Source organism: Stigmatopora argus, chromosome 14 (assembly GCF_051989625.1).
Source record: "Stigmatopora argus isolate UIUO_Sarg chromosome 14, RoL_Sarg_1.0, whole genome shotgun sequence".
Classification (NCBI taxonomy): domain Eukaryota; kingdom Metazoa; phylum Chordata; class Actinopteri; order Syngnathiformes; family Syngnathidae; genus Stigmatopora; species Stigmatopora argus.
In genome coordinates, this window is record NC_135400.1 from 6,320,962 (window position 1) to 6,345,259 (window position 24,298).

Consider the following 24,298-nt stretch of genomic DNA (forward strand, 5'->3'; position numbering starts at 1 on the left):
CTTTGGAAACCTGCCCTGCTTAGAGCCTAACATTAAACTTGTACATTTAGCTTATTTCAAGCCGAAACTGGTATGATTTTTAGACTTTACCAAAATGAAAGCGGATAACCATCGGGTGCCTCGAAGATGAGTTCTTCAGTGATTACAATTTAATTTCGTGGTAGAGTATTAGAAATGTGCAAATAATGTGTTTACAGTCTTACTGTACTGTTACATTGACAAGTTTCCTATTGACATATGTATATTTGGAACATTTGCACCTTTTGAGCATTAGGCGTAATGCTTAGTCTGTATAATATATATCTCTTTGCTCAGGGATATATCCTGTAAAGCATATGCAAATTGTTTCTTCTTCATTTTCTGGTGTGCTTACATGTTTGCATTTTGTTGTCATTTGTTTTCAATTCCTTGTTTCCATTAAGCTACACTGCAAATGCACGTGCTAATTTGAAAGCAAGAAGTTGCCGTAATTGAATGTCTTCCCTTTTTCTTTGTCTCATTTCCTCCTTGAGTGTTTGTCATTGTCTGTTCAATTGAATAAAATACAGTTGGAAAAAATGTTTTCAAATGGATGCGCTAATTTATTCAAAATGATTGTTAAAGGTTAAAAGTTTGAATGACCCAATTTTGAAGCTGTAAATGTTTAGAAACAGATGCAGTCCAGATAATAACCATAAGAGGGCAACATCAGACATACATGCGCCTGCTTGACATTTTTTATTTTTATTTTTTTTTACAATGACCTAACAAAAGTGCAGAAATCTCTCTATAGAAAGACAGATAGATGGAGAGATACAGATGTATAGCTGTGTTCACAATATGAAGTAAAGACTACATTATGGTATTTACATTGCAGAAACAGTATATTTCACCCATAAAGACTTCAAAATACATGTGTACTCAAACTGCAAATGCACTGCAAGTATATTTGATACAGTAGTATAGTGGTAAGAAATAATTTTCACAGTTCAAATTTTATTTGTTTGATATTGACATAATACAAAATGGGAGAAAACAGATACTACATTAACTTCTTAATAATCACTTCCCCACAGAAGGCCTTTAAGAAGGTCAGAATGCAACTGATTTGATAAAAGACAAAATAAAAACAGCCTACAATGCTATATTTTTCTATACCGAGGAATCCAATGAGGATTTCAATCAAATCAGCTGCCAGACTTTTCCCCCCCGATGCAGTTCATTCTTGTAGTGCAGGAGTGACCAAACCGGTCCTCGAGGGCCTCTGTTGGTGCAGGTTTTTGTTCCAACCAATCCAGCGCAGACACTTCGACCAATGAGATTTCTGCAGAAAACAAGAAGCACCTGACTGCAATCCACTGATTGCACTTGCAGGACAACATATTGGTGAAAAGATGTCCTCTTGATGGAAAGGAATGAAAACCTGCACCTACTGCAGCTCTTTGTAGAATAGTTTAGACATCCCTGTTTTAGTTTAATTCCATATTGCCATCCTGATATGCATTAACCTTATTAAGAGAGGAGGCAACTGTTAGTCATGTTCATTGGGGCTATCTTGCTTTTAACCTTGGTAGTGGTTTCCTGCCTGTGGCATAGTGTTGTGCTAAACCAACCAGGCATATTTGCTTGCTGTAATAGTTTCCGGAAAACCTGTAGCACATTGATGTTATCTTTAGCTGATGCTTCCACAAAGCAGTTATTCCACTTCAGCTCCACTGTTGAGAGAAGATCCTCACTTAACACTTGATGCTCATGGTGACAGTCAATTTTATTAGCTATCACAACAATCGGCGTGTACTTGTCCTCCTTAACCTCCAGAATCTCATCCCGGAGAGACCTAAGTGCCTCTAGGGATGCTGGGTCATTCACTGCGTAGACCAGTGCAAAGGCGTCGCTGTTCTGGATGGAGAGTCTTCTCATAGCTGGAAAAGAGTAGCTGCCGCTGGTGTCCATGATGTTGATATTTAATTTGATACCACCAACCTCCAGCTCCTTTCTGTGAAGTTCTTCTACTGTGCGGTGGTGCTTTGACTCAAAGGTATCCTTTAAAAAACGCTGAATGAGGGCTGTCTTCCCCACACCTGATGCTCCCAAAAACAACAGCCGCACATTTGTCCTTTGTTTTGTTTCAAGTGGCATTTTGGGTAAGTTTGCTAAAATCTTGTTAAAGGTCCTCTGATTGTTTTTCTGTTTCTTTAGATTTTAATCTGTTTCATTTATGTCTTAAAGACAGATAATGACTTTTCACTCTGCAGTGTATAAAGCCAGAACATCTTACACCCTCTATTTATGTTCACACATGTCTGCCTCCTCTGTCTTGCAACCAATCATGAGATGGCTTGTTATTTGATATGAGACATTCAAAGAGTCCAGCTAAAAAGGCATTCAAATGTTTTTTAGTTTCTTTTGAGTGTGAAAAAAAGTCAAGATTTCTATCTATCAAACAGTGCAGAATAGATAAATTTCATGCGATAATAATGAAAAGTTGACAGTTGCTAAATCTTGATTTAAAATGAGTTGAACTTTTTTTTTCTTCTTTAAAATATCAAGTATCAAATATCAGTGCACTTTATAAGGTCCAAGTTTCTTTAAGCTTGCTTTACATAATGCTCATTTCATGCTCCCGTGACACTGACAAGGATAAGTGGTGTTGAAAATGAAGAATGGACAAAAATATTTTATTTAATTAATGTGCAAAAACTTGTCATAGAGGGATTTAGAAGAGCATCGGTAGCTGCAGCCTATAACCAGGCTGAACCAGTTAACTTATGTATTTTTGACATTCAGCAATATCTATTTAATTCTTTACCCTTTTTGTTGTCTTTAAACAACGTGGATGGACTGTCTACATCACAGGTTTCAAAGTGGCGGCCCGGGGGCCAAATCTGGCCCGCCGCATTATGTTTTGTGGCCCGGGAAAGTAAATCATGAGTGCCGACTTTCTGTTTTAGGATCAAATTAAAATGAAGAGTATAGATGTATATTAAATTTCCAGATTTCCCCCTTTTAAATCAATAATTGTATTTTTTAATCATTTTTTTCTGTGTTTTTAGTTCAAAAATCATTTTGTAAAATCTAAAAATATATAAAAAAAGCTAAAATAAACATTGTTTTAGATCTATAAAAAACTAAATATTCAGGGCTTTTAATTCAGTTATTTTAATCAATTTATAAAAATATATCTAAATATATCTAAAATGGTCTGGCCCACCTGAAATCGAGTTGACGTTAATGCGGCCCGCGAACCAACCCGGGTTTGACACCCTTGGTCTACATGAAATCCTGTAAAAAATACTTAAAGGGCATGTGCACCGATATATTCTCTCTCTCTCTAATCCAGCCATTCATTCTGTACCCTTGTATATTCGCACGTAATGAGATGGCACAAGTATGTTCCCAGCTGCAATGTTCTTAAATGTTTTCTGGCTGGGAACATCCAGTCCTGGAAACTAGAAGCATGGTAGTGCTGGTACATTGTTTGCATCTCCTCCAATTACATTAGGAGTCTGTGCTTTCTCTACTCAAGGAATAATTTGAGGTATTACATGATCTCAAGCATCATTTGTTTTGCTTTTACAAATGTGCATGCAGTAACCTACACTATCAGCAAATTTTGTTTCTTTCATAAGAAATTGTCATTATCTGGTTAATTTCACAAGTGGCAAATACAAACATGCAAAACCGGTATATATACGACCCTTATTTTATAAAGCATCAATGCTTATGAGACCTTTATTGCAACAGAACTAAGAGTGAAATCCAATGCAGACCAAATGTCGACAACTAAATACACAGCAACCTTTATCGCCAACTTCTTTTGGATAGTTTATTTGTGAGTGTGCAAGAATATCTTTTTAAATTGAGTTTTCAAGTACATACACTATAATTTGAACAATGTCTCAAAAATAATTTCACATGGTCAATACTTGACAGAACTTTCTGATCAATACGGCTCAAGTGTTGTGAAGTTATAAATATATATAGTGTGTGTATATATATATATATATATATATATATATATATATATATATATATATATATATATATATATATATATATATATATATATATATATATATATATATATATATATATATATATATATATATATATATATATATATATATATATATATATAACCGTTATCACATGTTGACTACTTATTTGTCTTTTTGTTGTTGTTGTTGCCGTTATTTGTGCACTACGTGGTGAAAGCTTTAAAATGTTCTCATTATACGTGTATAATGGTATAATGCCAATAAAAGCATTCAATTTATGTATCTAGTAGGTCCGGCGGATGAGTGGTTAGCTCGTCGACCTCACAGCTCTGGGGTCCTGGGTTCAAATCCAGGTCGGTCCACCTGTGTGGGGTTTGCATGTTCTCCCCGGGTCTGTGTGGGTCTCCTCCGGGTACTTCGGTTTCCTCCCACATTCAAAGACATGCATGGTAGGCTGATTGGACACTCTAAATTGCCCCTAGGTATGAGTGTGAGTCTAAACAGTTGTCCGTCTCCTCGTGCTCTGCGATCGGCTGGTCACCAATTCAGGCTGTCCCCCGCCTCTGGCCCGAAGTCAGCTGGGATAGGCTCCAGCACCCTGCGTGACCGTAATGAGGATAAAGCCGTTCAGAAAATGAATGAATGAACTTTATTTCTCATAACACACGCGCATTGTATAATTTTCAAATCCAATTGTAATGATTTGCACCACTAAAATGGGAAAACATCTGATTAGTTATAAATTCAAATTGCATCCTCATCAACAGATTATCCATGTAAAAAGAATAGCAAAACCAAAACAAACAAAAAGTCTGGACCCTGACCTCACTAAAAAACCAAACTTGCATGTATCACAAAACATTAACTATCACCACCACTATGGCATATAACACACTGATCCACTGAATATTTCTCCCAGACGAGTTAGGTGAATCTATAACCATGACTAAACTTTGATTGGAGACATATTTCTTGCGCTCAGGTATCCATAATGAGCAGCTGTAATTTTGGTTTTTTTCTGGTGCTTTTATATTACTTGTGAAACTGTAGTAGTTGTTACGGCCAGCAAAGCGCGTTGTGTTTGGTGTTTCTGTTAACTTGTTAGCTCCCTTAAACCAATGGATTTCACCCTTGTTGAAACTTCCATTGAACCAGCACTCTGCCATTGACTCATTGATGGTATAATGTTGATTTCCAAGGCAGTCTGGAGAGTAAGAACCCAGTTGAAGAATAATTAGACATTTACACAAATATAAGTAATAAAAAGTAGCAAACTCACCTTTTACGGTGATGAAGGTGCCGCTGTTATTCATCCCGGCTTGTGCGTGAAATTTGCAGAGATAATTTCCTTGGTGGTTGGCCGTTATGTTGACAATTGTCATATTGAGTGTATTGTGGAAACTTCCTATTTCGCCTTGACAAATAACCTCAGGATACTTGTGGTTGACCCCAATGCCACAAAGTTGTTTCTTTTGACCAATCCATGAAAATGTTTTAACATCCAATGACATGGTAGAAGTGGTCTCGCATGTTAGTTTTACGTTGTCCCCACAGTGGGCTGTTATGTTAGGAGTTGTCTTCAGGTCCACATTTGCTCTCACTAAATTTAATAGAGATCAGAGAAATTACAAAAAAAGGTTTAAAAAAATGTGAAAATTGAAAATGTTTTTCAATTTGCTGAATGTTTTTTTAACTCCTCATCGTCTATTAGGATCCGACAACCATTTCTGGCCACCATGAAAAATTTCAATGCTCTATGTTACACGGTTTGAACAAACATAGTGAGAGAATCTTAACATACACACACACACACACAGTCACACACCCATAAATTACGCTTTATAACCGAACCCCTGTGACCGACTCACCGAACCGCTAGAGTTCGATCGAACCCAGGTTAAGAACCACTGTACTGAACAATTACTACTCATTCATTTTAAGGGTTGCAGGGGTTGCTGGAGCCTATCCCAGCCAACCTGTCAGCCATAGCAGCACACATAGTGACAAACAACCTATTCGCACTCACAATCATACCACCACCAGTGGGAATCAAGCCAGCACCTGCCTGCTCCAAAGTCAGGCAAGCCAACCTCTACACCATCAGGTGGCTACCATATTATATTGCACTACTATTATAATATTTTTATTCCAATGCAATATACTCTAACATTTATTTGATGCCAGGAAAACACTCACCTGTAGTGGCAACTGACAAAGTGAACCACATAATGGAAAACCAGTTGAAAACAATTGCCCTCACACCAGAGGATATCATTCTTGTTTTTATCTGTACATTTAGAGCAGTTGTCTTAGAAAAAAAGAGAAGATGGCAAGATTCAGACATTTTTTGTTAAATGGTCTTACCATTCTGTTCCTCTGAAGACAACAATCTTCGTTCGGTTTTTGAGGTGACCCTTTCTGCTGTGATAAATCAACTTGATCTGAGCAACACACTCGATTGACTTCTCATGAATGTTGAAAGCGTTTGAACCTCAGGTGTGGTGGATGGGTTTGTTCTTACGTGAAAGAACGTGTCCCGGAATGGCAGTTGAGGCAGTGAAAGTGTCCTTCCCTGTTGAGACATGTTGACTCAAGGGTGGGCTGCTATCTATATCGAGATATTTGCTGTCATCATAACAAGTCTCATACTTTTTTCTATCACTACTTAACATGTAATTGGATGAAACCTTTACTCCTACAGGTATATTATGATTACCAAATTATTTCTTCTGTTAATCAATTTTTAGTGATGGTGTCCTGACATGGGGATTGGTTTATTCATCCAAAAATCAGACAATATGCAGTAAATTAGGAAATTAGAGCAATTCAATTACCCTTGAATTAATCCATATGAGGATTAATTTCAATGAATAGTGTATACCTTTCAAGTCAAAAAAATACATGATTTATTCTCAGATTTCTCACTTGAAACTCAGAATTCTTACTTTAAAATCCAAGTTCTAAGTCAGAAATCTGACAAAGTCTTTCAAGTGAACTTTCAACCAAGACTATTGAGATTAAAATTAGAATTATTATTTCAGCCACCCGATGATTTAATGGTTTATTTGCTTGACTTCGCTGCAGGCAGCGTGGCATCAATTATTCCCCAGCGGTGGTATGATTGTGGGCCCCTTCTGAACCTGACCAGGTGTTGACACTGAATTAATTAATTATTTTAAAGTTAAAACCTCTCTACTTTTTTTTCCCCTTCACATGGAAGTAATTGAAGGCGGATTCATTAAATATTAACTGTGTATCTTTCACAAATACAGTCAACAAATAATATGAATCAGAGTGATACATTTAAATTACCACTGTAAGGATAAGTGGTTTAGAAAATGTATGAATGGAGGTATCACTGTGCTCTTGAAAACCTGAATTGGAACATGCACCCAAACAAGTATTGATTTATGAACTTGATACATGTGCTGACCCATCATCAGATTATGCATTACACTGTGTGCTTGTTAGAAAATTACATAACATTAAAACATATTTAAATGGTAAATGTGCTAAGTGGTTTTAGTTCAGCACCCATATAAAAGCCAAAGGAAAGAAATTAGTAAAGAATATCACAATAGGATGTACGTATTTCAATAAAATTTAGTTAAGCATCACTCCAGGTTGCGATGTGTGTTTTGTCCAGTAGATGGCAAAGATAATCTGCAGTCTTTCCTCCATTAATGCAGGCGCTCTCCAAGGTACTACTTTTGTTCGTAATGTTGTATTGCTGCAATTTTATTGTTTTTTTACGTTTTGTTTTGAAGATTGAATACTTATATCCATCCAGATAATTAGAGAATTACTTACAGACTATTTACAGCACAGTAACTTAATTATCAGGGTCTGAAATTAAGAGGGGACTGTTGCTGCGGGCTTGCCCAGGCCCCAACAGGGGTGAGAAAATTAGCAATCAAAATCAAATCCACAAAGCGTGTATGAGTTTCCAACTGTCATTGGCCAGTGGTGAACTTTTTGTAGGTGGCATATTAATTCCTGGAGGCAGAGCCCATATATATTATCAGTTAAAAATGCTGTCCGTATATAAAGTCGTTCATAGGTTAACAAAACTCAGTCAAGGTTATAATTCCGGACTGACGGATAATGTGAATTATTTAAATAAAGGATAATTAATAAATTCTGTTAATTCATTAATTCAGATTTTAATAAGGGGTTTATAGGTCTTAAGTGTAAAAAGAAAACAACTTTCAATATTCACTTAAGTAGCATAAAAAATCCCGTCTGCCCAATTAAAAAAAAAAAAGATAATTGATTGTTTTTTTTAAATGGGCCACGATAAATTTGAGTGTGTTTTAAGAAAAACTAAAAATAAGAGAAACGTGAAACGAGGCAAAGAACCACAGTATATACAAACTATGATAAGAAGCAAAGAGCCACATTCATTTTGCCCGGGAGCCGCATAAGGCTTGAGAGCCACCACTGGTCTAAAGGGTTAAAAATCTCAACTTTCTGTCAAAACTGTCCTCACTAATAAACGACTCTCCTTGAAAGTGTGAGTCAAATCTACTCTCCTCAAAAGTGTTATTTTTGGTGGTTTGTGTTCAGGAGCTCCCAGACATGTTTATCCTCTCTATATTTATTTCCCCCCGCTAGATGGCGCTTTCTCTCGTGTGTTGTTGATGCGCTCCACACACCGCTGTGAGTCCTGGAGGAACGGTACACAGGATGCGGGGCTCACATCCGCATAGTGTTGTTGGTGAAGAGGCATCCCCCGGAGCAACTGAGATGCGGTAAACACCGGAGAGAGAAATTTCAGTTGTGTTTAGATGACACTCTTTTTGCCATCACTTTCCCGCTTCAAAGTTATGCGTTCGAGTCCCGTGCTCCCCATTACACACAGCACGTTGAATGGACCCGCGAGTGCACAATGATGGGCAGCGACCTTTCCATGATGACGAGGAGGTGTCTTCTCACTTACAAACCATTCAGGTAAGCAAACCTATTGAGCCAGAGTCACGTGTAGAGCACACTATTCCCTATGGTAAATGCATGGTTTCTTCTTTAAAAGCATGCTTTAACTGTAAAATTAAGACCTAAGGTAATAACAAATAATGAAGGGATGGTGAGTAAATAAAGTAACAATTTTATTGGGAAAACAGTGGTGTGAAGTAACTTATGGAAGGAAAACACATCTTATACTGTGGTCCGAAAATTATAGTTGCTGACAGTCATCTTGTTTGTTTATTTTTGGTTTCATTCATGTTCTATCTGAAACGACTTATTTTATTTGCCTTAGGAAGTGAGTGTTGTACAAATAGTGCTCACTTGGCATTGATGTGTTGATTCAGCATGATGCACTGTACCCATAATCATTTTCATTCATTGTAATCTCACATTTGATGACAACTTTTGTGAAGTGAAGACATTTATAATGAGATGTTTTAATTTCATATGCTGCTTGCAAATTCTTTCTAAGTAACTGGAAAAGAAGCACCAAAACACCACCTGCAGCTGTAAATCAACTATCATTATTTTGCTGTGGATGCTAATTGCATATTAGTAGAATGATTCAAATAGAGGTTTTTGCTTTGCAGATGTGTGACTTGGTAATGGCATGGCATGCAAACACATTTTCGGTGTAAGATAAGATCTAATTCGTCCAAAATATTTCTTTCTGGGCTATTAACCCGAGTTTGCACTCTTCTATAGCTATTGCTCACTCAGCAATATGGAGTTCTCCTAACAGGCACAAATATATGCAATTAAACATTTGGGTTACGTCAGGGTTGAATGCTAGAGTTTACAATTCCCACAATAAACATTTCCAGGAACTAGAATCAAGTACACAATGTGTATATTGAGTTTTTTCTCCATTGATGTTGTGTCTTTTGTCCCTGTTTCTTTCCTTTCAGGATTTTTGTTGTAGGAATTGGTTTCTTCAGTTTGTGCTTTCTAATGACATCTCTTGGGGGCCAATTCTCAGCCAAGCGACCCTCAGATTTCCCTTTCACAACTCGGGCAGAAGGTAGGCTACAGTTCTACGTCAGTACTTTTTGCCAAAGTCTATAGTGGCTGAAATCGACAAGCGATATCACGCTGAGCGCTGCAGGTGCTTCCTTGATTGCTGTGTAGTAGGCTAGCTGACCCTCTTGCTTTGTTCATCAGGAATCCATAGCGTTCGCCACCAGTCTCCTAGTTCAGTTTTTCTTATTTGATCGGCACTTTCATCTTCTTTTTTTTATTTGAAATGAATCTCTTGATCAATGAATGAGAGATTTGGATGCTTGAGTTGGAAAAATACTTGACTAAAATGTCCTCTGTTCACATTTTGTCTTGCATATTCTTATTAACTTTTTTTTTTAGATACAATTCGAAAAGCGTGAGCATTTGTTCGCCACTGCCGAGAAATAAAAATAGAGTACACTAATAACTGCACTCAATCACTTGGATGGGAAACAAGTGAATATTGGAAAAAAAACAGTGTTGCTCCCCACAGGCTGGGCAAATTCATTGATTGATTGGAGTTGACGTCTTTACTCGATCATTTAATACATATTGCAAAAGGCACGTGTTGGACTCACAATTCTGGGGTTGAAGGTTCGATCCCTGGTGGGTCCTCACTGTAGGGAGTTTAACGTTTGTTTTTTTCCAGGCTTGTGTGGGTTTTCTCTGGGTAGTCCAGTTTCCTCCCAAATCCCCAAAACATGCAGGGTAGGCAGGTTGGACACTTTAAATTGCCCCTAGTGTGAGCATGTATGGTTGTCCGTCATCTTGTGTCCTGCGATTGGCTGACCACCAATTCAGGGTGTCCCAGCCTGGTGCCTTTAGTGAGCTGGGATAGGCTCCACCACCCCCCGCAACCCTTATTAGGCTAAGAAAATGAATGTGTGAATGTCCATTATGCCTGCTGAAAATAATACAATTTAATGAAAGAAAGATGTCTCGTACCTAAATTAGGCTTAGCAACTGACATTAGGATGAAAACAAATGCAAAACCGTTTTTGGATTTTTTTTTCTTTACTAGAAATACAGAACCACCTCAACCCTTTCTCTGTCTCCATGGATACTGATACACAGCCATTGAGAATGTGTTACAAAAACTCCTCCTTCCATTTTCACTTGCACATGTGTATTGTAGTACAGATTTTTCATCGTAGTACAGATCATTCATTCATCTTCCATACCGCCCATCCTCGAAAGGGTTGCGGGGGTTGCTGGAGCCTAACCCAGCTGTCTTGGGGCGAAAGGCAGACGACACTCTAAACCAGGGGTGGACAAGTCCGGTCCTCGGCAGCCCCGATCCGGTCTGTTTTCCATGTCTTCCTCTACCAACGCACCTGGATCAAATAATCTGGATTGGTATCAAGGTTCTGGACAGCTTGCTGATGAGTTGATCATTTGATTTAGGTGTGATAGAGGAGGGAGATATGGAAAACAGACTGGATCGGGGCTCTGGAGGACCAGACTTGGCCACCCCTGCTCTAGACTGGTTGCTAGTCAGCCTATCTGCACCCCCAATCACACCACCACGAGCGAGAATTGAGCCTGCGCCTGCCCGCATAGAAGTCATGCAAGTTAACCGCTACACCACGAGGCGGCTATCATAGTATACTGTACTTAAAAATGTTTTTTTCCAAAGTCAGATGAAAGTCAAGAAGAGTTATTTGTTGTTTACAGAATCTACACATTTTTTTTTATTGAGACTTACTCGGTAAATTATTTCACTTTAGATTCAAAGTTGAAATTGTATCAAATGTTTTTAAATTAGGGTTTAGGAACTTTATTAGGCACTGTTAGGGTTAAGGAGAAGACATTTTAACTAATTGACTGCAATTAACAGCAACAAATGAACCAGAGTTGCTTCAAAAAAAACACCTATATATTTTTTCCATCTTCATTCGTATTCTTTGGCAGGTTCGACTTATTGTCCAAAATACACGGTACTTGCACTAAATGTGTACTTGCATGCACTTGCACTACAGGTGTGTACACTTATTACAAGTATACTTATCAGCCCCGTAGCCATGCAATTTCTGCAGAAATTGGATTCTCTAGTTTTTAACTGAAATGGTACTATGATGCAGCTTGAGTCTCCATTTAAAGAAGGATTTTGATCCTGGTTGCAGTGCCAATTTTGGCCACTAATTGTACATATTTCTCCGTTAAGCGTTTCAATTTATGAAGACACTTAGGTCATATTCATAATACATAATATTTTGCTTTTAAATTGTTTGAGACACTATGCAATTGAGATTATATTCAATGGGCTTGTTTGGATGGGTGAATATTTGTTTCAGCGCCATTGAACGTGCAAGTGTGTTAAGATGGGAAGGGTCCAGTGATGTACACTAGGTGCTCTTACATAAAACAATTCTAAGGTTCTTACTCCTTAATGAGGCCCATATGCAGAAATGGAGAAGGCTGTGGGTTGTAGGCGACAGGATAGCTGTCTGATTAATTTAGCACTCACGTGCTACTGTTGGGAGAAAGCTTGTTTAGCCTTCAGCTCATTAAACTCGGCTTTACTGTGAGCCAAGGGACATGAGTCCATGTAAATTCCCCCATGTATGTTTTGTGTGTGTCGGACTCAGAAAGCACATACTCGCATACATTGCTGACATATAAATCCTATCAAGTAAAAATAAGATAAAATATAGTTGGAGACCCACTAAAGCACATCTGTCAAAGTGGCGGCCCGGGGGCCAAACCTGGCCCGCCGCATCATTTTGTGTGGCCCGGGAAAGTAAATCATGAGTGCCGACTTTCTGTTTTAGGATCAAATTAAAATGAAGAGTATAGATGTATATTAAATTTCCTGATTTTCCCCCTTTTAAATCAATAATTGAAATTGAAAATTTTTAATCATTTTTTTCTGTGTTTTTAGTTCAAAAATCATTTGGTAAAATCTAAATATATATATATATATATATATATATATATATATATATATATATATATATATATATATATATATATATATATATATATATATAATATAAAGCTAAAATAAACATTGTTTTAGATCTATAAAAAATAATATTCAGGGCTTTTAATCCAGTTCTTTTAATCCATTTATATATAAAAAAATCTAAATATTATATCTAAAATGGGCCAGCCCACATGAAATCAAGTTGACGTTAAAGCGGCCCACGAACCAAGGGTCTGACACCCTTGCACTAAAGGATAATTGTTGAGAAGTTTTGTTTTTTGTCCTCCTTTCTCTTCAGAATATTTTTTTCCAATTTATTTCCAAATTAAAAACACAATTTCCTCTGACAATGACAGGGAAAATAATTTGCCAAATAGTTCAACAATAGTTTCATGAGATTGTAAAAGAAAATCCAAGATATTATTGGTAGTTTTTGTTCAAATAAAGCAACATTGTATTTTATGGATTTGGTGGATTTTGTGGCCAAAACTTCTGATCAGCAGTGAGTTTATACACACATTTCTGATCCTGGTAGGAAACACAAATATGAGGAAAAGGCTTTTACATGTAAATCTAGAGAATGTTAACAAGAATCATAGTTTTGAAGACTCCAATTTAACATGAGTTTGAATTCAGTATTTTCATATTGAACACACATCACCAGATAAAAGCACTTGTGCAACCAAATCAGTTATTTAACTTCTGCCCTACAGCTGATTGGCAACTAGTTCAGGCTGTAGTCCGCCTGTCCTTCGAAGTCAGCTCGAATAGTCTCCAGCACCCTGTGACCAATGTTCCCTCTAATTTTTTGTTTGTCTGGGCAGAAAGACAATCTCCCTGGGCACACTGAGTACCAGTGTGAGCAACATCATCATTGCTCGCTATGGGCACACACCAGTATCACACCTGCCATAAGCAGGTGTATGTCTACTACACATACATGATTTAGTAATAATAAAATGTAATGATTAATATCTATGAATGGGCGGCCCGGCGGATGAGTGGTTCGCAGATTTAGACAGTTCTCACCCGATTTCACCGCTTGTTCTTCTATTTGTATAGTAAAAAGGAATGTATTAAGAAATATTAAAATGTAATTTAAAAAGATAGAAGGGCTGTAAAACACGAAAAACATAAGAGTGGACAGAGCTACTGCCACTGGCAGCCGCGTGAACGGCGGCATCATGAAAAAAAAGGTTGGATTTTATTTTGTGCGCTCCATATGATTGCTGTGCGCGGAGAAGACGAGGGTAGTGCGCAATTGCGCACGCGCGCAGCTTAGAGGGAACAGTGCATGTGACCAAAAAAAGACGAGCAGTGTTGAAAATAGTTGAATGAAAGAACTTTTACTTTCCTTTTCAAAAAGAAAAAAAAAAACACAGGATATTTTCTTTTACATGATGAACACTAGTTATACATTCTCTACCAGGGACATAAACCTGACCTGGACAGCTAGATGAGTGTTGTATCCACTTTTGAAATGCATGTGTTTCCTTTAATACGCTCACTTGAAGGTGCAGGCAACCTAATGATGTGAAAAAGAAGAAGGGCAGCAAAGAAATACATTTTCTACTAGAGTTGGAATCATTAACGACAGCTACGTTTGATCCAAGATATTGTAAAAGCTCAACAGGAGTACCGGCATTTTCTAAGCTCTTTGAAGAACACCTTCAATATGTCCTTTTTAACCTGAGGGTCTTAATGCAATATTGCCTCAAAGGGCTATGATACTTATCATGGACAAAGTACACTAAATGGTTTGCATGTTAATGTCACAGTCTTTCTCCTTCAACCACTTAATGCTGGCTCATAAACCAACGCATAATTATGCACATTGGCATGCACAGTATGATGCATAGATAGTCAAGTTGAACCGTGAATTGCGTTAGTCGCATTGTCATGTCAAAAGGTAAAATGTATCGTTTATCTTCATACTGAGGTTCATGTTCCATATGTTAATTTATTTTGTGCTGTCAATATAGTGTGATTCAGATGTTCAAATGGAAATTGCAATCCTTTTGGCAAATAATGGCTCTATATAATGTTGGATATTTATACCTGAGTCCTAGTCATTATTGCAATTGTAACATGTAGTGATTAGCATATTGGTACGTTGCATTTTTTTTAGATGACTTTGTAAGTCCTATATACTGATATCAGGATCAGGTTGTTTACTTATCATGAGATTCATTTATACATAAATCCATAAAAGAGCAGTAGTCTGCATCACTACCAACCTCAAACCAACTCGTGAAAGCATAGCACTCTGCAATTTCCACATAACACGCTACAGTGTGCACCGTTAAAAATAAGACTGAGGTATATTTGCTTGACATTTTAAAATGGGTTTCTTGATTTAAGATAATATTCCAGATTATAGGTGGCCCCTCAAGATGCTTGCAATAATTTATTTTGCCTCAAATTAGGCAAGATTTGTGTTCAAATAATTATTTAGCACTTTAGAGATGTATTTTTTCTTTACTTATGACAGCATCATACACATTTTACTCTAAGGTACTGCGGTCTCATTTCTCTGTCCTCTGATATTGTAGTATCACATAAAATGTGTTTGATCAAAATGAGGTGTGTCAAGGCATGAGTTAACATCCTGTTTTTGAGTGTATACAGGTAGAAAAATAGCTTCGACTTCCCAGCAGCAACTATTTATTGTGTTCTCATGTCATTTAGCATTCAATTAAAGAAATGTCTCTCGTCAAATCATGTTTTAGGTTATCAATGACTGATGTCAATGTTTATTCTAGCCACCGCACGCTCATTTCGGTAGTGTTAAGCCAAAGGTGTCAGACTCGGGTTGGTTCGCGGGCCGCTTTAACGTCAACTTGATTTCACGTGGGCCGGACCATTTTAGATATAATGTTTAGATTTTTTAAATATAAATTGATTAAAACAACTGGATTAAAAGCCCTGAATATTCAGTTTTTTATAGATCTAAAACAATGTTTATTTTAGCTTTTTTTAAATATATTTTTAGACTTTACAAAATGATTTTTGAACTAAAAACACAGAAAAAAATGATTAAATAATTACAACTATTGTTTTAAAAGGGGGAAAATCAGGAAATTTAAATACATCTATAATCTTCATTTTAATTTGATCCTAAAACAGAAAGTCGGAACTCATTTACTTTCCCGGGCCACACAAAATGATGCAGCGGGCCAGATTTGGCCCCCGGGCCGCCACTTTGACACGTGTGTTAAGCAAATGTTTTGGTTAAACTAAAAGTGGGTCAAGTTGCTCGCTTCAGTCTCGGGCTCAGGTAATATTTGCTGTTATGTATTATTAATTATTTTCCGAGCATGTACAATTAATCTGGTAAGGAAATAGGCGACATGTTTCTGCAAAAGATTATCATGCTGTCTTTGTTTGGCTCAATGGGAGCACTGAGAGCATGAAAGAGAATGAAATTCATACGTAATTTATATTCTCATTGTTTGCTGAGGCACTGCACTGAAACGAGTTGAGTTTAAAAACAGCCTCAGATTTTTTAATAAACTGAGCTTGTGTCTAGATTTTCTTTTTGTTGGTTTTCATTTCAAGATTAATTGAACATCACTGTAATCACCAAGAGACAAGTTTATTAGTTCTGATATGTCATGAAACATAACAACACAAAAGAAATTCATTTGCAGAAAACAAAAGGTTTTGGTTGATCCTAATTAAATAGCAGAGCTTGTTTCCTTTTTAAAGCTGTCAAATGGAATAAGAAGGTTGAGTTGCACAGAGGATCAGGGATAGTCATTCTGCTCTGATCGCGTCTGCATCCGGCACCCTCGGATCTTAATCACTCTCCTCTGTAGTGAATCTTTAAATTAGGAGGGAAAGCATATGGAGAGGTTTAGTTTGTGTTTTTAGGATTGTTTTGTGGGAAAATGAAGATCAAACTAAAACAACTTTTAAGATAGAGAACAAATGTGAACATGAATATGCTAGTAAAATTGTTAAATTAGTACATCTCCTTTAATGTTTAAGCAAACAATGTTGTACACCTTAGGAAAGACCCGATGGAGATTTTTTTTAAACTTCCAATCTGAACCGATTTTTTCCAAGATATGTTTTACTGATACTGAAATGAAAGCAATCCGATGGCAGAATTTTTCATCCAGTAAAGTTAATGCAAAATATAATGTAACTGTTAAATGACAAATAATATTTTTAGTATTAATTTTTTTCAAGATATGTTTTACTGATGCTGAAATGAAAGCACATCGATGCCATTAAAATTAATGCAAATTATAATGGAAACGTTAAATGACAAATAATATTTTTAGTACTACTATGAGCCCTAGTGGTACCTCCTCAATAAAGGCTCTATACATGATGCTCTGTTACCATCATTAGTTTCTAAAGATAAATTGTCACACTCAGTAGACATGTTTTATTCACTGCAATCAAAAAAACTTGATAGTACTGAAAACACAAGCTACTACTGGATCGGATCTGATCTCGTGACCAAATCCAATACTCCAAAAATAGCCGTATTGGGCGCCGATACTGAGTATCGGATCGGGACATCACTAGCTAACCCTAATTTAGTTTGACATTTATTTTATATTTACTGTATATTATCATATTTGGCCAGAGTCAGAATGTTGTTGCTGTTTGGTGTGTATGTTATTCAGCCAGGTTTTTCATTCAGCTATGAATTGACCTTTACAGCCACCTACTATCAGAACACAGAGCATACTGTAGTGCAAATGAGGTACTAATATAGGAAGTTGTACAATATTAATGGTGCTCTGGCACCACCGGCATATAATCATTAACTAAGATTAGCTACCTTTTTTCAAGATCTTCATTAACCAGCAAATGAGGAATTACACATTGTCAGAGAAAGTCTAAAGCTCACTATGGAAAGGAAAACATGTTTTTCAAGAAACGGTAAAGAAAGGTACTATGAACAGTTGGCTAATGAACACTTGATTGAAAATATTCTATATAACGGACTAATTCTAAAAATGTACTGTGTAGGATGGGTGTTTGGGCTCCGTAATGGTGATTTATGAGAAGTATTACTGTGAAGATTTGTGAGTTCTCCTTCCCACACTTTAGCCCAGAGGCGTTTAGATTTACTGCAGCACCGCAGCTCACCAACTTAAAGCAAATATCGGGAGTCTTTCCCAGGGAGCCTCAGTCTTTTATTTAAAGTTAAAGCCACTATTCTCTGCAGTGCATGGTGGAAGCTAGCCGAAGCATATGCCACATACAATACCGTGTTTTTCAATTTTATTCTTGAGTCCTATTTAAGATTGTGTCCTTTTTTTCTGTTTGGCTTCATTGGTTCACATAAATGTTAAGCTTCTGCTAAATAACTGTCACTCATCTACGGATGTGAACAATTGTTGGCAAGCTGCTGAATTATTGAAAGGAAGGTTTCGGTTGGTCTATGTGACCGCATATATTCCAGAGATGATTGAAGGTGTGAGGAAAGGGAGAAAAAAAATATTTACACTCTCTCCAAAACACTGCTTTTCAGCTGAAAATCTCCTACAACTTTAAGCCTTTTCCACTCATGCACATTTTTCTTCATTCTATTTGTAGTTTCCCTCTGCTCCATACACAGTGAAAAGATCTTTTTTATATTTTGATGTGTTTTATGTTTGTCTGAGATCTAATGTTTATTTTCTCTAGGAGAGACTTTTTTTTGGGAACCAGAACCCAATGTTCTGCCAAGTTCATTGGTTGTACATTGCAATGGGCAAGGGAACAGTTAGGTAAAATAGTTTTATAGTTAGTGTATACTGATTTTGAACTGAAGATTGTAAATCCTATTGGTCCAAAATGATCTTGTGTGGGTGGCCTTGCATTGATTATTTTGGGCTTTGCTGCATTTTTGATGGTATTTGGTTTTTCTCAGTATGCCTTTATTGGTGCGGACTGTTCTACCAAATTTAAAAGTACACATGATGCAGGCTGGAGTGCACAAGGGCATTGTAAGTATAACCTTGAATCTTTTTGTGTGGTAATTTCCTTTGCAGACATGTTTTTTAGGGCCACAACAACAAAATAAGTAGCAATCTTTATTGTATTATACACTATGGAGGTTGTAGATCTTTTGAACTGTTCTCTTCTAATCTGTTTTGGCAATACCGATCTGATCCAATATATATGTACGTAAGTACATGATGCTCTATTACTATTGTTACTCTTTAAAAACAAGTAGTCTCATTCTAGCGGAAATGTTTGTCTAGTGCAGGGGTCACCAAACTACGGCCCGCGGGCCGGATACGGCCCGCCGGCACATTTAGACCGGCCCTCTGAACAATACCAGAGACGCTATCGGAATTTTTTTTTTTTTTTTTTTTTAATTTTTTTTAATTTTTTATTATTATTATTTTTGGGATGCGGCCCGCTGGCACATTTGGACCGGCCCTCTGAACAATACCAGAGACGCTATCAGATTTTTTTTCCTATTTGGCCTTGAAGACTGGGACATTTTAATCTTGTGTTTGGTTCATTGCACCCCTGCTGAGCCCACAAATCATCCCAGTGAAGCGGGGCTTCGCATTGCTTCTTTGGTGACACGCGCTGGGAGAGTGTTTCCCTTTGATGCATGCGGGCACGTCCACCGTTGCATGCACGAGCAGTGTTACCGAGACATCTGGACGATCGCAGGTGAGGGCGGAGCCCTGGGACCATCGCGGACTATTCAAGCATATTAAAACTGCAACCTGTTTGAGAACGGAATAATGGCGAAAAAGTTAGGTGAGAGAAAAATTGATTCAGAATGCAGGATATTTAACCTGGAGTGGACAAACGATTATTTTTTTGTTCAATGCAAAGAAAAGGCTGTTTGTCTCATTTGTCAAGAGACGGTGGCGGTATTCAAAGAATACAATCTTTGCCGACACTATGAATCCCGTCACAAAGACAATTACGATAGATTGCAAGGCCAAATACGAGCAGACAAACTCTCAAAGCGAAAAAGTGGACTACTATCTCAGCAGAACCAGGCATCCGTTTGGGCCAGCTTTTGGGTTGCTAAATTGATAGCAAGCAGCGGTAAGCCTTTCACTGACGGAGAGTTTGTTAAGAAATGTATGGATACTGTCGCGGAGGAGGTGTGTCCCGAGAAGAAAGATGCATTTAATGCCGTAAGTCTGTCGGTGAGTACAATGACCAGACGCGTTGAAGAAATCGGGAGTAATGTATATGCCCAGCTGCAGCAGAAGACGAAATAATTTGACTTTTTTTCATTAGCACTGGATGAAAGCACGGACGTGCAAGACACAGCGCAACTGCTCATTTTTATTCGTGGAGTTAGCGCAAACTTTGAGATTTGCGAGGATCTGGCAGCCCTCCAAAGTCTCAAAGGGACTACAACGGGAGAGGATATTTTTGACAGTGTGCCAAACCATGGAGAAGTTGGACCTGGACTGGTCAAAGCTAGCTAGCATCACGACTGACGGGGCTCCTAGCATGGTGGCCGAAACTCGCGGTCTAATAATGGGACGCATGAACCGGGAGTTGGAAAAAAGGGGTCTCACCGCCCCGCTACGAGTCCACTGCCAAATTCACCACCAAGCACTGTGCTGCAAAATGTTGACGTGGGATTCTGTAATGACGGTTGTGGTGTCGTGCATAAACTTCAGAGCAAAGGGAGAAGATTGTGCATGGCACAACAGAAAGTTAATGTTCCATGGCTTTTTCTGCTACAAACTGACACCGGCCCCCCATCAGAGAAGGGAAAAGTTATGTGGCCCTCACAAGAAAAAGTTTGGGGACCCCTGGTCTAGTGATTTGAGCTGGATCCGATCCAATCTTGTGACTAAATCTGTTACCTCGAGAATAGCCATATCGGGTGCCAATACTAATAGTGTATATCGGATCGGGACATGACTATTATGGAACCCAATTAACCTTTAACAATTGGGTCCATGTTAGAGTAGGAGTTGGGGCTGTAGTGGGCTTTTGTTTGTGGATTGTGACATTGGATACTCGGACGTTTGGTCGCCGGACGTTTGGTCGCCGGACGTTTGGTCGCCGGACGTTTGGTCGCCGGACGTTTGGTCGCCCGGAAGGTTATTGATAATTACCATTTAAATTGTTGCTCAAATTCCCTAAATACAAACTTTGAATTATTATTTAGTCATACTTAATGCCCTATTAATTATTAGGCTAAAGAAAAGCTCAAAATTTCCCGTACTTTTATTGTGTTTTGTTGGAGAACTTGTTAAGACCCTGACTGACGTCCCTTCCTAAGGGGACAAGCCATGTACATACACACTCTTATGCACTCACACGTCCGCTCAGTGAAACTGCTCAGGGCTATTGTTGGCTTTGATTGATGCGTAGACCATGTTGTTTTACCTTTTTTGGTCGCCCGGACCCAAGCGTCCGGCGACCAAACGTCCGGCGACCAAAAGTCCGGCGACCAAACGTCCGGTTACGGTGACATTGATAGTGTTTATTTTCAATCCATTTCTCTCTTATTTCTGGATTGGTGATGAATATATGAAGAACATTACCTTTCTTTGGGGGATGGGGTTTTAATGTGCTTTTGTGCCATCGGGTGTAAAACCTTTTTTCATCTACTTTGATAATTCATGTTCGAATTTCAATAATTTCCACTGGGACAAACTGCGGTCGTCTGCTAATTCTTTTTTTGTTGTTGCGGCAAGCTGCAAGAATGCTTAGCGATTGACTACTAATGGTACCGTGGGTTAATTAGCGTTTAGAGCTTAGTGTGAGCAAACAATAGTAGGGTTAGGACCTCAACATATAGTGATGTAGTCTTTTGAACTTTTTCAGGCTACTTAATTGACAGGGTGTTTACTAATAGCATTAGACCATCACTTGGGGAATTAATTATTTGAGTCAAGCAAAAGAGTAAAACCAATACTGTCAGAATATAATGCTGAATCGGCATTTTCACACCCTCAGCTAGAACGCTGGCTCCTAGTGAGCTGGTGATTTAGTATTGAAGGACAGTGGGAGAAAAAAAATCCACTATAATACCTGCAGCAAAAAAGTAGTGAAATTGAGAACAACAAATGAGTATAATGCCTTGGTGTGTTTTGACTGAAGTGATGAGAGAAATTCAGTTGAAACCAATAGCATGAATTTTATTTTCTTGGTACGGTGGACATGTGGTTAGTATGTCTACCTCAAAGTACTGAGATCAAAGGTTCTGACCTTCCTGTGTGGAGTTTTGCATGTTCTCCCTGTGCGGCATTTCTCCAGGTTCTGCAGGTAGTGTGTGTGCGAATGGCTATTTGTCTTTTACTGCCCTGTGATTGGCTGGTAACCAATTCAGGACGTACCCCACCTATTGGACATAGTTAGCTGGGGATAGACTCCATCTCCTCCATGACCCTCATGCAGAAAAATGGCATGGAAAATCATTGAATAATGATTTCAAACTGCTACCTGAGTTTAAAAGGAGTATAGTAATTTTAAATAAATGCTATTATGAAATAACATTCTTCCACCCGTCTTTTATCCTCCATGTTATTTTTTTTTCCTCTGCTCCACATTTTCTTTTTTCTTTTCAGTACTTGGTGGTCAAGAATCTCGCACTCTGAGAAAAATCAGTAATATGCTGGAAGTCATTATGAAGCGAATGGACGCTCTGTCTAGACTCAGCAACACCAGTGAAACCCACAAGTTGGATGAGCTCGCCTCCGTCCTTGACAGGTACGTCGAGCATGGCTTTGATACTGTTCAATCTCGGTTGTAGAAGTTTTGTATTCATTGCGAAGAAGCAAATAATTCTGCTTTATGGAAAGCCTGATCACTTAGTGGTGCTTTTATGCTTCAAATGTTTTAAGTGCCGACATTTCTGAAATGAAAATGTTAAATACTATAGGGCATGCATAAAACATAAAAAAATAAAATTTAGTTCATATGCTTATGCTGGTCAACGATTCTCCACATATATCTTAGATATCTTGTTCCAATTACACATATATATTTTTTCCGGAACCACTTTATCCTCATTGGGGTCGCGGGGGGTACTGGAGCCTATCCCAGCTGACTTCAGGCCATTTACACTCACACCTAGGAGCAATTTAGAGATCAGCCAATCATGCATGTTTTTGGAATGTGGGAGGAAACCAGAGTACCTGGAGAAAACCCACGCAGGCCCAGGGAGAACATGCAAACTCCTCGGAGGAGGAGCGACCTGGATTTGAACCCAGGAGCCCAGAACTGTGAGGCTGACCTGCTAACCACTCATTGATTTGTGTATACGTATGTATATGTATATATATGAGGTTAAAACCCTTTCATGTATTATATTTGCGTCAAAAGGCACTGAGTAAGAATCTTAGTCAAATTGAGCATTCACGGGCAGTTTTTCCAGTTTTATTGAATTGAATCGAATGCCTTTTTGTCAAGTACAATGAGATTTAAAGCTTCACCATGAAGTACACATAAATATGTCACCATAAAAAGATTTATATACTATAAAAATGATGTAAGGTAAAAAAAGTGACTAAAATGGTTAGCAGCACTTGAGGTAGTTATGGTGTTTTAGTGCAAGCATCAAAGTGCAAGATAAAAATCTGAAGTGCTCAGACTGAAGTAAAAGTCTGAGAACATTCCTTATTGATATGCTTCTGCCAGTGTTATGGCATTTTACGTCTAGTGCAGTGACGATACTTAATTGAGTCTAGATTAGGTCCTCGGTGCAAAACTTGTGTTGAGTGTAGTGCGTCTGTTTGTTTTGGCTGGTAATTGGACGTCTATCCCCTTCAGTAGCATGCATTGGGTTAAATACTATGAAAAAAACAAGTGAAGAACAACGTATCTTTAAGTATTTTCGGTTTGTATTCTGTTTTAGTTTGTATTATCATTGCATGTTTGGAGGACATCCCAGAGCGTCTTCCCCAATGGGAATTCCCACTTTATACAAGGAGAGTACAGTTCTAAATTAGGCAATGATATTAAGACCTGAAAGAGTTTGATTGGGAGGAATGACTTCCTCATTTGGAACCTGGGTGGTGCTGACCAGCTCGTCCATTTATACACACTCTGGGCCTCAGCTTGATGATGAACTTTGTGGTCATATCATTGGACATGCGGTCGAATATCTTTGATTCTTGGATGAAGAGAGGAGGGGAGCATTAATAAACCCAGTGGTGTGTTGGCTTCAAAGGTGTGGGAAGATGCCGTTCTGCTTGAAACATCTGACAGTGTTTTAACCCCCGCCTCCTGGATGCGTTTTCTGCCTTTGAGCAGTTCTTCAATTTCACCGACACATCTTCCTATGAGTTTGAGTGCAACCAGATCAGGTTCCTGATTATTAGGCATCTGATTATGATGCCTCTTGGCTACCTGGGCTTTAGCTTAGCATTATAAAATAAGTGGAAAAATGGATCATATGATGCTTTCCTTGGCTTAGAAAAAGTCACACGTAATCAATTATATATTTACACATGAATGGAGATTTTTGGATACAGGACATTTTTAA

The 24,298-nt window shown here is 38.1% G+C and overlaps 2 protein-coding genes and 1 pseudogene across 2 annotated transcripts in view; 1 reads left to right on the forward strand and 2 right to left on the reverse strand.

The window, feature by feature from the left end:
• Positions 1 to 958: 958 nt before the first annotated feature.
• LOC144088826 (ras-related protein Rap-1b pseudogene) lies at positions 959 to 2,485 on the reverse strand (annotated as a pseudogene).
• mgat5b (alpha-1,6-mannosylglycoprotein 6-beta-N-acetylglucosaminyltransferase B) overlaps positions 1,360 to 24,298 on the forward strand; it is a 68,781-nt gene continuing 45,842 nt past the window's right edge. The window contains exons 1-6 of the mRNA XM_077619511.1: positions 1,360 to 1,734; positions 1,813 to 2,123; positions 8,592 to 8,728; positions 8,802 to 8,927; positions 9,851 to 9,963; positions 22,380 to 22,521. Of these exons, the coding sequence (XP_077475637.1) occupies positions 8,664 to 8,728; positions 8,802 to 8,927; positions 9,851 to 9,963; positions 22,380 to 22,521 (446 nt within the window). The 5' untranslated portion in view covers positions 1,360 to 1,734; positions 1,813 to 2,123; positions 8,592 to 8,663. The remainder of the gene's footprint in view (positions 1,735 to 1,812; positions 2,124 to 8,591; positions 8,729 to 8,801; positions 8,928 to 9,850; positions 9,964 to 22,379; positions 22,522 to 24,298) is intronic.
• On the reverse strand, positions 4,604 to 6,503 carry LOC144088825 (uncharacterized). The gene is made up of 4 exons (XM_077619510.1): positions 6,342 to 6,503; positions 6,174 to 6,264; positions 5,257 to 5,577; positions 4,604 to 5,181 (listed from the first exon to the last, which is right to left on the reverse strand). Exons 1-4 carry the CDS (start codon positions 6,342 to 6,344, stop codon positions 4,829 to 4,831), a joined length of 768 nt encoding a protein of 255 aa, XP_077475636.1. The 5' UTR covers positions 6,345 to 6,503; the 3' UTR covers positions 4,604 to 4,828.